Genomic DNA, 14057 nt, shown 5'->3' with positions numbered 1-14057 from the left:
CATGTGCATTATTTAAGGGTAAGTACAGACAATTAAAATCTCAGCACACTAACAAAAGAATTTCTAACCGTGATACTCTACAACTAACACTAAGGAACTGACTTCTAACACTATCAACATGCCGCAACAAAGAGTCCCTCTTTCCTTCAACAATCAACCTTTAAAATTATAACAGACTACACTGGAGAGAAAGACCCTTCATAATAGTTTCATATCAGTGTAATTAAAATATGAGCCTTTGACAACTTAAAAAATCAACAAATTTTCTCAATTCATTAATGACTGGTTATGTTACACAAGAAGAGCTCACTGGTACATAGGTTTATATGCTATTTTCAAGAAAACAAGGTTCAACTTCAAACAATTGTAATTTTATTTACACCTGAGATATGTAAATCATATTTAGAAATGTCCGTGTGACTTTCTCTTCTACTCTTCCCCAGCCCCTCTCCCCTACATATTAGTCATTTACTTACTTGTCAGATCATCTAATAACTGGCATCTCAAATCAAAATACTCCATACACTGAGATAACAGTCTAAAAAACAGAAAGGTTTCAGTTACTAATAAGAGGCTGATTTGAAAATAAAAAGCATTTTCGTTGTAAGAACAAGTTCACAAAACAAGTGAGCAAGATAATTTTGGTAAGCATAACTACTTTTATATTAATTCAAATTCCATATTTTAGCAAGAAGCATATTGATTTTACTAATACAGAGATAGTAATAGAAATAACAGTGTAAAGAGAGGGAAACACTAAATCTATCACATCTTAAAATAATATATGCACTGATTGCATACATAATACACTCATTACATCCATTCATTTACATTTCAATCAGTATCTACTAAGCACCTACAAATGCCTGGAACTGTTTTGGGAGATCAGTGAACTTAAGAAGGGAGACAAACAACAAATTAGAAATATACACATTTGTCAAGTGGTAATATGCACTAAGAAGAAAAACAGAGCAGAGTAAGAAGAGAAAGAGACAGGGAAACTATTTTACAGAGGATGATCAAAGAAGCTTTTTCTGCAATTATAGTAGTGAACAGCACAGGTTTTAGAATCAGACACAAATGGGTTTTAAACCCGGCTCCCCTACTTATAGCAGCTGGATGTCCCATGGACATCTATTTCCCTTTTAACTTTTAGTTTTCTAACTTCTAAAATGCTTACTATAGTATTGGAAATAAAAAACATATGCATATACACAAACATATAGAAAAGGTTCAAGCACAAACTAATGAGGAGAATATATAATGAACCAAGAATGATGGTTATAAACAATGAAGACAATAAAACTGCCAAACTCATTAGGCCAGTCTGAGGATTAAAAGAAAAACATACATAAGCAGTTTAGTATGCTGTGTGGCATATAGTTGGCCTATGGTAACTGCTATTATTACCATACTATTTTTTTTTCCTGGTATTTAGCATGCAACTATCATCATCATACTACTGAGGGAAAATATGTACCAAACTTGGGCATTAAAAAAAGCTGTGAGACATAATTTTTTTAATTATGCAAACATATAATTAAAGATTCACTTTGATGTGAAATTAAATAGCTCTACCTTCAACATATTTTTAAGAGCTTCTTTAAGAGTATATGTTAAAACTCTCACCTAATGCTTTCTGCTTCTTTCGTAAAACTTAGAGGAACTTAATATTAAATAAAAAATTAAATCTTAACATGTACTTATATTAAGTGAACTGACTTACAAGTATAAGCACAATAGCTTTAACTTCTTAAAAATGGCTTAAACATTTATACTGAAGAATCATTCGTCTTTCAAATAAAAAGTTCATCTGTTTAGAAAAATTTTAACTAGGAAAAGTTGGAATTCTAAAGTAAAAAGTATACAAAGATAAAAGAAGAAATTTCTACAGCTTTTAATTCACATGTTTACTGGGGGAAGCCATTCTCTGAAATATCACTAAAGAATTATTTTTTATTACCATAAATATACAGCTAATGTCTAATTCAGCTTAAATCTTGATGGTAAACTATAACATAATTTTTAAGTTTTGGCTGAATTTTTAACATTTCTAAGTCACTCACAATGACCTTATCTCAGAAGCCAAAATTTTGACTTCTTTCCTAGACATTTGGAATGTTAAAACAGAAGGTTAAATGTTTCAAAATAATATTTATGTAGAAGCCGGGATATGGGGGCCAGAAATCTCTGTATATTAGAAAGTGCATGAGAATAGAACAAGTGTTAGTACACACATTTAATCCTGTAATAAAGACTTGCAAACAACAGATAAAATTATAACTATATTTGAGAAATTCTGTAGATTATACATATTATATCTAGAAAACAGAGGTATTAAAAAAAGTCAAGAATGGATCAAAGAAACCAGAGGGAAAATTAGAAAATATATTAAGACAAATGAAAACAAAAATACAACTTACCAAAAATTATGGGAAATATCAAAAGAAGTGTTATGAGATGGAAATTTATAGCTATAAATGCTTACATTTATTTTGTTAATCTTTTCAAAAAACCAGCTCCTCGATTCACTGATCTTTTGAAAGGTTCTTCGCGTCTCTATCTTCTTCAGTTCTGCTCTGATCTTAGTTATTTCTTGTCTTCTGCTAGCTTTTGAATTTGTTTGCTCTTGCTTCTCTAGTTCTTTTAATTGTGATGTTAGGGTGTCAATTGTAGATCTTTCCTGCTTTCTCCTGTGGGCATTTTAGTGCTATAAATTTGCCTCTAAACACTGCTTTAGCTGTGTCCCAGAGATTTTGGTACGTTGTGTCTTTGTTCTCATTGGTTTCAAAGAACTTATTTATTTCTGCCTTAATTTCATTATTTACCCAGCAGTCATTCAGGAGCAGGTTGTTCAGTTTCCATGTAGTTGTGCAATTCTGAGTGAGTTTCTTAATCCTGAGTTCTAATTTGATTGCACTGTGGTCTGAGAGATTGTTATGATTTCCATTCTTTTGCTGAGGAGTGTTTTACTTCCAATTATGTGGTCAATTTTAGAATAAGTGCAATGTGGTGCTGAAAAGAATGTATATTCTGTTGATTTGGGGTGGAGAGTTCTGTAGATGTCTATTAGGTCTGCTTGGTCTAGAGCTGAGTTCAAGTCCTGAATATCCTTATTAATTTGCTGTCTCATTGATCTGTCTAATATTGACAGTGGGGTGTTAAAGTCTCCCACTATCATTGTGTGGGAGTCTAAGTCTCTTTGTAGGTCTCTAAGAACTTGCTTTATGAATCTGGGTGCTCCTGTATTTGGTGTGTATATATTTAGGACAGTTAGCTCTTTTTGTTGCATTGATCTCGTTACCATTGTGTAATACCCTTCTTTGTCTTTTTTTGACCTTTGTTGGTTTAAAGTCTGTTTTATCAGAGACTAGGATTGTAACCCCTGCTTTTTTTTGCTTTCCATTTGCTTGGGAAATATTCCTAGATTGCTAGCCAGATTAATAAAGAAGAAAAGAGAGAAGAATCAAGCAGACAGAATAAAAAATGATAAAGAATATATTACCACTGATCCCACAGAAACACAAACTACCATCAGAGAATACTATAAACACCTCTACACAAAGAAACTAGAAAATCTGTAAGAAATGGATAAATTCCCAGACACATACACCCTCCCAAGACTAAACCAAGAAGATGTCGAATCTCTGAATAGACCAATAACAAGTTCTGAAATGGAGGCAGTAATTAATAGCCTACCAACCAAAAAAGGCCCAGGACCAGATGGATTCACAGCTGAATTCTACCAGAGGTACAAAGAGGAGCTGGTACCATTCCTTCTGAAACTATTCCAAACGATAGAAAAAGAGGGACTCCTCCCCAACTCATTTTATGAGGTCAGCACCATCCTGATACCAAAACCTGGCAGAGACACAACAAAAAAAAGAAAATTTCGGGCCAATATCCCTGATGACATCGATGCGAAAATCCTCAATAAAATACTGGCAAACTGATTCCAGTAGCACATCAAAAAGCTATCCACCACGATCAAGTTGGCTTTATCCCTGGGATGCAAGGCTGGTTCAACATATGCAATAAACTAGGTATTGATGGAACATATCTCAAAATAATAAGAGCTATTTATGACAAACTCACAGCCAATATCATACCGAATGGGCAAAAGTTGGAAGCATTCCCTTTGAAAACTGGCACAAGACAAGAATGACCTCTCTCATCACTCTTATTTAACATAGTATTGGAAGTTCCGGCCAGGGCAATCAGGCAAGAGAAAGAAATAAAGGGTATTCAAATAGGAAGACAGGAAGTCAAATTGTCTCTGTTTGCAGATGACATGATTGTATATTTAAAAAACCCCATCTTCTCTCAGGCCAAAATCTCCTTAAGCAACTTCAGCAAAGTCTCAGGATACAAAATCAATGTGCAAAATCACAAGCATTCCTATACGCGAATAATAAACAAACAGACAAATCATGAGTGAACTCCCATTCACAATTACTACAAAGAGAAAAAAATACCTAGGAATACAACTTACAAGGCATGTGAAGGACTTCTTCAAGGAGAACTACAAACCACTGCTCAAGGAAATAAGAGAGGACACAAACAAATGGAAAAACATTCCATGCTCGTGCATAGGAAGAATCAATATTGTGAAAATGGCCATGCTGCCCAAAGTAATTTATAGATTCAATGCTATCCCCCTACATCAAGCTACCACTGACTTTCTTCACAGAATTAGAGAAAACTACTTTAAATTTCATATGGAATCAAAACAGAATCTGTATAGCCAAGACAATCCTAAGCAAAAAGAAGAAAGCTGGAGGCATCATGCTACCTAACTTCAAACTATACTACAAGGCTACAGTAACCAAAACAGCATGGTACTGTACCAAAACAGATATACAGACCAATGGAACAGAACAGAAGCCTCAGAAATAACGCCACACATCTACTACAACTATCTGATCTTCGACACACCTGACAAAAACAAGCAATGGGGAAATGATTCCCTATTTAATAAATGTTTTTGGGAAAACTGTCTAGCTATATGCTGAAAACTGAAACTGGACCCCTTCCTTACACTTTATACAAAAATTAACTCAAGATGGATTAAAGACTTAAATGTAAGACCTAAAACCATAAAAACCCTACAAGAAAACCTAGGCGATATCATTCAGGACATAGGCATGGGCAAGGATTTCATGACTAAAACACCAAAAGCAATGGCAACAAAAGCCAAAATTGACAAATGGGATATAATTAAATGAAAGAGCTTCTGCACAGCAAAAGAAACTATCATCAGAGTGAACAGGCAACCTATAGAATGGGAGAAAATTTTTGCAATCTATCCATCTGACAAAGGGCTAATATCCAGATTCTAAAAAGAACTTAAACAAACTTACAAGACAAAAACAACTCCATCGAAAAGTGGGCAAAGGATATGAACAGACACTTCTCAAAAGAAGACATTTATGTGGTCAACAAACATGAAAAAAAGCTCATGATCACTGTAGAGAAATGCAAATCAAAATCGCAATGAGATACCATCTCACATCAGTTAGAATGGCGATCATTAAAAAGTCAGGAAACAACAGATGCTGGAGAGGATATGGTGAAATGCTTTTACACTGTTGGTGGGAGTGTAAATTAGTTCAATCATTGTGGAGACAGTGTGGCAATTACTTAAAGATCTAGAACCAGAAATACCATTTGACCCAGCAATCCCATTACTGGATATATACCCAAAGGATTGTAAATCATTCTACTATAAAGACACATGCACGGGTATGTCTATTGCAGCACTGTTCACAATAGCAAAGACTTGGAACCAACCCAAATGCCCATCAATGATAGACTGGATAAAGAAAATGTGGCACATATACACCATGGAATACTATGTGGCCATAGAAAAGGATGAGTTCATACGCTTTGCAGGGACACAGATGAAGCTGGAAATCATCATTCTCAGCAAACTAACACAAGAACAGAAAACCAAGCACTGCATGTTCTCACTCGTAAGTGGGAGCTGAATAATGAGAACACATGGACACAGGGAGGGGAACACCACACACCAGAGCCTGTCGGGGGGTGGTGGGCTAGGGGAGGGATAGCATTAAGAGAAAATACCTAATGTAGATGACGGGTTGATAGGTGCAGCAAACCACTATGGCACTTGTATACCTATGTAACAAACCTGCACGTTCTGCACATGTATCCCAGAACTTAAAGTATAATTAAAAATAAATAAATAAATGCTTACATTAAAAACAAGAAAAGGATTCAATTGACAACCTAACTTTACACCTAAGGAACTAGAAAAAGAAGAACAAACCAAACTTAAAGCTAGTAAAAGGAAGGAAATAACAAAGATTAGAGTGGAAATAAATAAAATAAAGAATGGTAAAACAATACCAAAAAGAAAAAAAAAATCAATGAAACAAAAAGTTGGCTCTTTGAAAAGATGAACAAAACCAACAAACCTTTAGGTAGACTAACTAAGACAAAAAAGGGAGAAGGATCAAATTACTAAGCTCAGAAATGAAAGTGGGTACATAACTACCAATTTTACAGAAATGGAAAGGATATAAGAGAGTACTGTAAGCAACCGTATGCCAACAAATTAACCTAGATGAAGTAGACAAATTCCTAGCAACACAAAACCTACCACGATTGAATCAGGAAGAAACAGAAAAGGTAAATAAATCTATTCAGCAAAGAGACTGAATTGGTAATCAAAAAAAAAAAAAACCAAAACAAAAAAAACACAACAAACTCCCAACAAAGAAAAGCCCTGGACCAGATGGCTTCACTGGTGAATTCTACCAAATATTTAAAGAATTACCACCAAGACTTCTCAAGCTCTTTCAAAAAACTGAAGAGGAGGTAATACTTCCTGACTTATTCTATGACACCAGTATTACCCTGATACAAAAGCCAGAAAAAGACACCACAAGAAAACTACAGACCGATATCCCTTATGAATGCTAATGCAAAAATCTTCAACAAAATACTATCAAATCAAAGGAGTGCATTTAAAGGATTACACCCCATGAACAAGTGGGATTGACTCCTGGAATTCAAGTATGGTCCAGGGTACGAAAATCAACGTAATCTCATATTAAGGGAAAGAAAGAAAAAGACCCACATGATTATCTCAATCAAAGCAGAAAAAGCATTTGATAAAATTTAACTCACTTTCATGATAAAAACACTTAACAAATTACAAATAGAAGGAAACTACCTCAACACAATAAAGCCAGATATGAAAAACTCACAGCTAACATACTCAATGCTGAATGACTGAAAGCTTTTATCCTAAGAGCAGAAACAAAGATGCCCACTTTTACCACTTCTATTCAACATAGTATTGAAGGTTTCAGCCAGAGCAATTAGGCAAGAAAAAGAACTAAAAGACATCCATATTGAAAAGGGAGTAAAATTATCTGTTAACAGATGACATGTTACTATATATGGAAAGCCCTAAAGTTTCTGCAAAAGAAACTGTCAGAACTAATAAATAAATTCAGCGAAGTTGCAGCATACAGAATCAACACAAAAATCAGTTGTGTTTCTTATACTAAGAATGATCAAACTGAAAAACAAATCAACAATTCCACTTACAATAGCATCAAAAAGAATAAAATACTTAGGAACCAACTTAAATCAAGGAAACGAAATACTTGTACAGTGAAATCTACAAACATTGCTGAAAGAAATTAAAGATGACATAATGAAAAGACATCTTGTGTTCAAGGATTGAAAGAAAATCTTGTTAAGATGTCATTACTATTCAAAGTCATCTACAGGTTCAATGAAATCTCTATGAAAATGCCAAACACATTTGCAAAAATAGAAAAACCCATTCTAAAATTCACATGGACTCTCCAAGTAGCCAAATCAATCCTGAAAAAGAGGAACAAGGTTGAAAGACTCATACTTCCTGATTTTAAACTTAGTACAATACTACAGTAATCAAAACAGTGTTATATTGGTATAAAGACAGACATAGACCAATGGAATAGAAATATAGAACTCAAAAATATGGTCCTGATTTTCATCAAGGGCACCAAAACCATTCAACAGGGAAAGGATAGTATTTTTAAAAAGTGGCACTAGGAAAACTGGATATTCACATGGAAAAAAATGAAGTCAGACCCTTACCTTACACCATATGCAAAACTAAACTCAAAATGGATCAAACACCTAAATGTAAGAACTGAAACTATAAAACCCTTAGAAGAAAATGGGGAAAACTTTGTGACATAGGATTTGGCCATAATTTCCTGGCTATGACAGCAAAAACACAGGTAACTAAAGAGAAAATACATACGTAGGACACCATCAAGAGAGCTAAAAGACAACCCACAGATTGGGAGAAAATATCTGCATAACATATCATCTGATAAGGGATCAATATTCAGGATATACAAATAATTCCACAACAAATAATCCAATTTAAAAATGAGCCAAGGTCTTAAAATAGATGTTTCTCTGAAGAAGATATATGAATGGCCAACAAGCACATGATAAGACGCTCAACACTAGTTATCAAGGAAATGCAAACTGAAACCACAGATGCCAATTCACATGCACTGGGACAGCTACTATCAAAAACAAAACGAAACAAAAACAAAAACAAAAATCCTAGAAAACAACAAGCGTTGGCTAAGATGTGGAGAAATGAGAATCCTTGTACATTGCTGGTGGGAAAGTAAAATGGTACAGCCATTGTGGCAAACAGTATGGTGGTTCCACAAAGAAATCAAACACAGAATTACTAAATGATCTAGCAATTCCACTTCTGGGTATACACCCAAAAGAACTGAAAACAGGGATTCACACAGATATTTGCATACCCATGTTTGTAGCTGCATTCACAACGGCCAAAAGGTGGAAACACCCAAATGTTCATCTATGGATGAATGGATATACAAATATGGTTTACACATACAATGATATATAATTCAGCCTTAAAAAGGAAGGAAATTCTGATTCATGCTACAACATGAATAAACCTTAAGGACATTATGCTAAGTGAAATCAGCCAGACATACAAGGACAAATACTGTCTGATTCCACTTATATGAGGTACCTAGAGTCGTCAAATCCTTAGAGACAGAAAGTAGAATGGTGGTTGCCGTGAGATGGGGGAGGGAGAACAGGGAGTTATTGCTCAATGGATACAGAGTTTCAGTTTAGGATGACAAAAGAGTTTTGGAAATAGACAGTTGTGATGGTTGCATCACAATGTGTGTGTACTTAATGTCGCAGAATTGTATACCTCATGGTAAATTTTATGTTATGTATATTTACCACAATAAAAAAAATTTAGCAATTCAAAAAAAAACTACATGTCTTTGAACAGTCTGTTTACATTCTTTGCCCCTTTTTAACCTGGCTGTTGGTCTTTTGCTTAATAATTTATAATAGTTATATATACAGATATATATATCTCAAATTAGCTTATTGTCTGTCATGTATGTTGCAGATTTTATTTTCCGAGTTCGGTGATTGACTTTTGACTTTGAGGCATCTTTTTCCTATATAGAAAATTTTAACTTTTATGGAGTCAAATTTATCAGTCTTTTATTTATTTTTTATTTTTTTATTTTTATTTTTTTTTGAGACGGAGTCTCGCTCTGTCACCCAGGCTGGAGTGCAGTGGAGCGATCTCGGCTCACTGCAAGCTCCGCCTCCCGGGTTCATGCCATTCTCCTGCCTCAGTTTCCCGAGTAGCTGGGACTACAGGCACCCGCCACCGTGCTCGGCTAATTTTTGTATTTTTAGTAGAGACAGGGTTTCACCGTGTTAGCCAGGATGGTCTCGATCTCCTGACCTCGTGATCCGCCCGCCTCGGCCTCCCAAAGTGCTGGGATTGCAGGCGTGAGCCACGGCGCCCGGCCTCAGTCTTTTATTTAATGACTTCTTCATGGGCATAGTGTTTCAGTTTAGGATGATGCAAAAGTTTTGGAGATGGACCTAATTTATAAAGCACATAAACAACGAAAGGAAACAATGACTTCACAAATCTCCATGACACTTTATAAGCCCCATAGTAGGGGCCGTGTGGTAAAAGTGAGTTAGAAAAAGTCGTATGAACTTGAGGTCAATGTGAGACCCCTACCTCCTATCCTGGGACTAGACTGAGGAGCACATGCATGCAGGCTCACCTGTAGAGGTAAGATGGGGCAGGCAGAATAGTCATTGCATGAGCTTGGACTACAAGCTCTCTGACATACTGAAGCATGTATAAAACCAAGAAGGCAAGCTAGGAGGATACCCTGGCTACCTCTAGACATGGAGCTACAAGATATCTGCACTGAAAAAATGATGCACAAGCGGAGAGAATCAGTATAACCTTTACACAGTGACCGGGCTCCAATAATTCCAGGCTCTCACCAATCAGGTGAGCTCCTTTTTCTCTCTGGGGTAGATGAATCACATGGGGTGAAGTGAGAACTAGGGATATGGAGAAGAAGGCCTGGTAGTGTTTCTTCTAACCCTCCTATCCAAATGCCGTCTTTCAGGACCCAAATGTCAGAAGAAGAAAGGAGAAATTCTAGTCATCTCAATAACGCACTGTGGACTTTAGGGGAGCAGCACACAAATTATCATTTATCCTCTCTCTGTATAAGGTGAGCTTTTCCATTTTTATTACCTACCTCTGATTGACTCCTCTCATAATACTAGTTGGAGACCAGAGAGGCAGCTGAGCCGTGAGGATGACGCCTAGAAGAAACTGATTTGGCTTCTGCACATCTGGATGTGCTGATGTGTCTGTCTGACTAAGAGTGTACAGCTGATCACAGGCAACCCGGCGAATCTGAAATTACACGATCAGCAGCCAAGGACAGACATGAATCAACATGTTGAGACTGCTTAAAAAGTGATTTTCTTCCAAAGTCCAGCCTATTTAGTCACTCAAGTTATTGAAGGATACTAGAAAGGTATGAGAGTTTCAGTTTTTCATGGTAAGGTTTCCATTGAATAAACTTTGGCTAATTAAAACCCACTGTGGTTTGGGAACTGATTTCCCAAATTATTCTACTATTCTACTCTACTCAATAGGTTTATAACTTAATGTAAATGAAAATAATAAAAAAAGAAAGTTTAAGTTAATCCTCAAGGTCATGTAAGAATGTCAGAACTATAATATCTAATGAAAGTTTATGGGTTGAGGTTGATCTTTCCTGATTCTGACCAACAACGTGGATGCTTAATGCCAGCTGCCCTTGTGAGCTATGGATGTCAGACACTGGTTGTAACGTTGTTCTAAACAAAAATAACTTACTAACATTAGTCTCATAACTTTTGGTGGCATATGGAGGAGGTAGAAGGAAAGGCAGTAGAGTCCAAATGGTTACTTTTCTTTCATGGTCTGCAGCCCCTTTGTACACTCCCTGAGAGCACTCAATGCCACTCCTGTATTCCCGACAATGTCACAGGTAGTTGAGAGAGCTCACAAAACAACAGGACCAAAGGAGTTTTGTAAGTAATGTGAAAAATCCTTACCTCAGCACTTGGTGATCCGAGCAGAATATCAATGATGAAATCAGCAACACAGGGCAAGTTATAGAAAGATGCTAACAAGAAGAAATGGGGGATGTGGGTGTGTGAAACAAGTTAGGTAATGCATTTTCAAATTTTGATTAATTTCTTAAGCTCAACTTAAGCATAAGCTCATCTCTTTTACATACAATAATTCAGGACCTTTTACAATTGCTTTCATGCCTGTCCATTTACCCCATAAAATACTAAATTGTTTAAGAGAAGAAATCATGTCTTATTTTTGTGCTCCATATTTTAGCACAATGCCTTGCACATACCAGTTACAGAATAAATGTTTTGCCTTGATAAACTACCTATAGTTGCAAACTATAAAATATACCCTAAAATAAACTTACAAATGATAACAGATAAAAGCTTGGAGGGAAGTTATCATTTTTTCATCTTGATTTGAAAATATCTCTAAGTTAAACAATTCTAGGAAAATTAAACGAAATCAAACAGCTAAGAGTAGGATTAGTACACTTTTTAAAAGTGGAGTTGCTAAAACTTCATTTCTGAATATTTATTTATTGAGAATCTACTACACATCAGTGTTTGGGGGCTGGAGATTCCTCAGGGAACAAAACGAATGAAAGTCTCTGTCCTCATGGAGCTTTCAATCTAGTTGGGGAGGAGATAATGACAATAAACACAATAAATAAGTAGATTATTTTGCATGTTATAAAATGATAAATGTTACAGGAAAAAAATAAGGTAAGGAGTCTGGGCAGTGCAGGGGCAAGAAGAGTATTGTAATTTTTTTAAAGGTGGTCAGGGCATGTCTCAGTAAACATACTGGAAAGTGGGAACAAACAGCCAGTGTAAGGGAAGGAATGTATGCTGGCTGCTGGAAGAACAGCAAGGAGCCCAGGGTGGCCGAAGCACAGTGAGTAAAGGGGAAAGTAGAAGCAAAGGCACAGAAGTATCAAGTGGTACACAGTGTCCACCCCCTTGTAAAGATAAAGATTTGGCTTTTACTTGGTGAACTGAGAAGCCACTGGAAGGCTTTGAAAGAGGAGTGATGTACTCTGACTTAAAATTTAGAAGGTCCACCCTGGTTGCTGAATAGAGAATAAACTGCAAGGCAGAAGCAGGGAGATGAGTTAGGGCACTCTTGCTATAGTCCAAGTAGGAAGCAATGGCAGCTCAGAGGGCACCAACAGTGAAAGGGGTGTTAAGGGGTAGAATCTAGAGAGGGCTTGAAGGGGGATATGCTGACAGATTAGAAGTAGGGGGTGAAAAAAAGATATCAAAGATGAAGCCAAGGTTTTTGGCCAGAGCAACCGGAAGAACAGAACTGCTTTTAAGTTGAGAAAACTCTAGGATGATATGGGCAGGATTAGAGGAGCTCAGTTCTGGAAATGAGAAGTTCGGGATGTCTATTTGATATCCAACTGGAGATATCAGGACAGTGGTACAGGCCATAGACCCAAATTTAGGTGTTGTCAACATATAGATGGAATTTAAAACTGTGAAACTGCACGAGATCACCAAGGGAATGAATGGAGATAGAGAAGAGACGATGAGGAGCTGAGCCCTGGGGTGCTCTCATGTTAGAGAATGATTAGTAATGGTCCCCATTCACCAAAGCCAACAATAAAGATGACAGGGCAAATCTTAAGTTACACAATTTTTAATACTAGAGTCATTATCAGGAATTGATATAAATTGTAATTCTGTAATTTATGAACTAGTAAATTTGGGCTCTTTGAATTCCTCAACTAGACAGCAAGCTCGTGGTGTGCAGACATACTGCTCTGGTGACAGCAACTGTGGAACCTCATACAGAAGGTGCTCAATAAATATTTCTTCAGAATGAGCTACTTTAGCATTATTCTTAGCTACACCACATGCCAACTTCCGACCTTTTTCATTTCGACTAATGGGACCTTATCTAGGAAGAAATGTAAATAATTCCCAACAGAAACTTGGCCTTTCCCTGAAAGAGATTAATCACAAACAAGCCTCTAGCATACCCAGTTGCTGGCTCCGAAGCTGTAGGCACGTAACAAGAAGAGACAAAGCCTCTCCCGCAATCAGCGAGTCTTTGGTGGATACAGACTGTTGTCGAACACAGATTCCTGCATGCAGGGCTACTGGTTCTCCTTCACTTCCAGAGCTGCAATTGCTTCCTGAAAATAGGTAAGCAGAAATTTACTGTGGATCCTACAGGAACTATGCAATATTTTAATCTTTTTACTGTATGTTCCAGAATCCATATGTGACATTAAATACTTCAAGAAAAGCACTTAGGTCCAAGAAGCAAGAGAGATTTAACACTGTATTTGAAACACTCTCACTACTTTTTCTTTAAAACACATTTGCAGGCAATCAAAATGTGTTCACAAGGCAAAACTAATTTCAGGTGATAGAAGTGAAAATAGCGCAATTTTGTGGGCATGAGGGAAACCTCCAGAGGATATCAGAAATGTTTTCTACCTTGTAACTTGATGTAGATGGGTCATATGCATACAAAAATCCTAAAAATCTCATACACTTTACTGTATATATGTCAAAATTTTAAAAACTTCCTTTATTATTGAGGTATTTCT

At 36.3% G+C, this 14057-nt stretch overlaps 1 protein-coding gene across 6 annotated transcripts in view; it reads right to left on the bottom strand.

The window, feature by feature from the left end:
- USP24 (ubiquitin specific peptidase 24) overlaps positions 1 to 14057 on the bottom strand; it is a 147482-nt gene that overhangs the window by 43263 nt on the left and 90162 nt on the right. For all 6 annotated transcript variants that reach the window (XM_063712227.1, XM_009249820.3, XM_063712228.1 and 3 more), the window contains 4 exons: positions 13482 to 13637; positions 11470 to 11540; positions 10620 to 10780; positions 477 to 538 (listed from right to left, as the gene is read on the bottom strand). In XM_063712227.1, coding sequence (XP_063568297.1) covers positions 477 to 538; positions 10620 to 10780; positions 11470 to 11540; positions 13482 to 13637 — 450 coding nt within the window. The remainder of the gene's footprint in view (positions 1 to 476; positions 539 to 10619; positions 10781 to 11469; positions 11541 to 13481; positions 13638 to 14057) is intronic.

The sequence above is a fragment of the Pongo abelii genome, chromosome 1 (assembly GCF_028885655.2).
Source record: "Pongo abelii isolate AG06213 chromosome 1, NHGRI_mPonAbe1-v2.0_pri, whole genome shotgun sequence".
Classification (NCBI taxonomy): domain Eukaryota; kingdom Metazoa; phylum Chordata; class Mammalia; order Primates; family Hominidae; genus Pongo; species Pongo abelii.
Note: the sequence above shows the minus strand (reverse complement) of the source record. Positions and strands in the feature narration are given on the sequence as shown.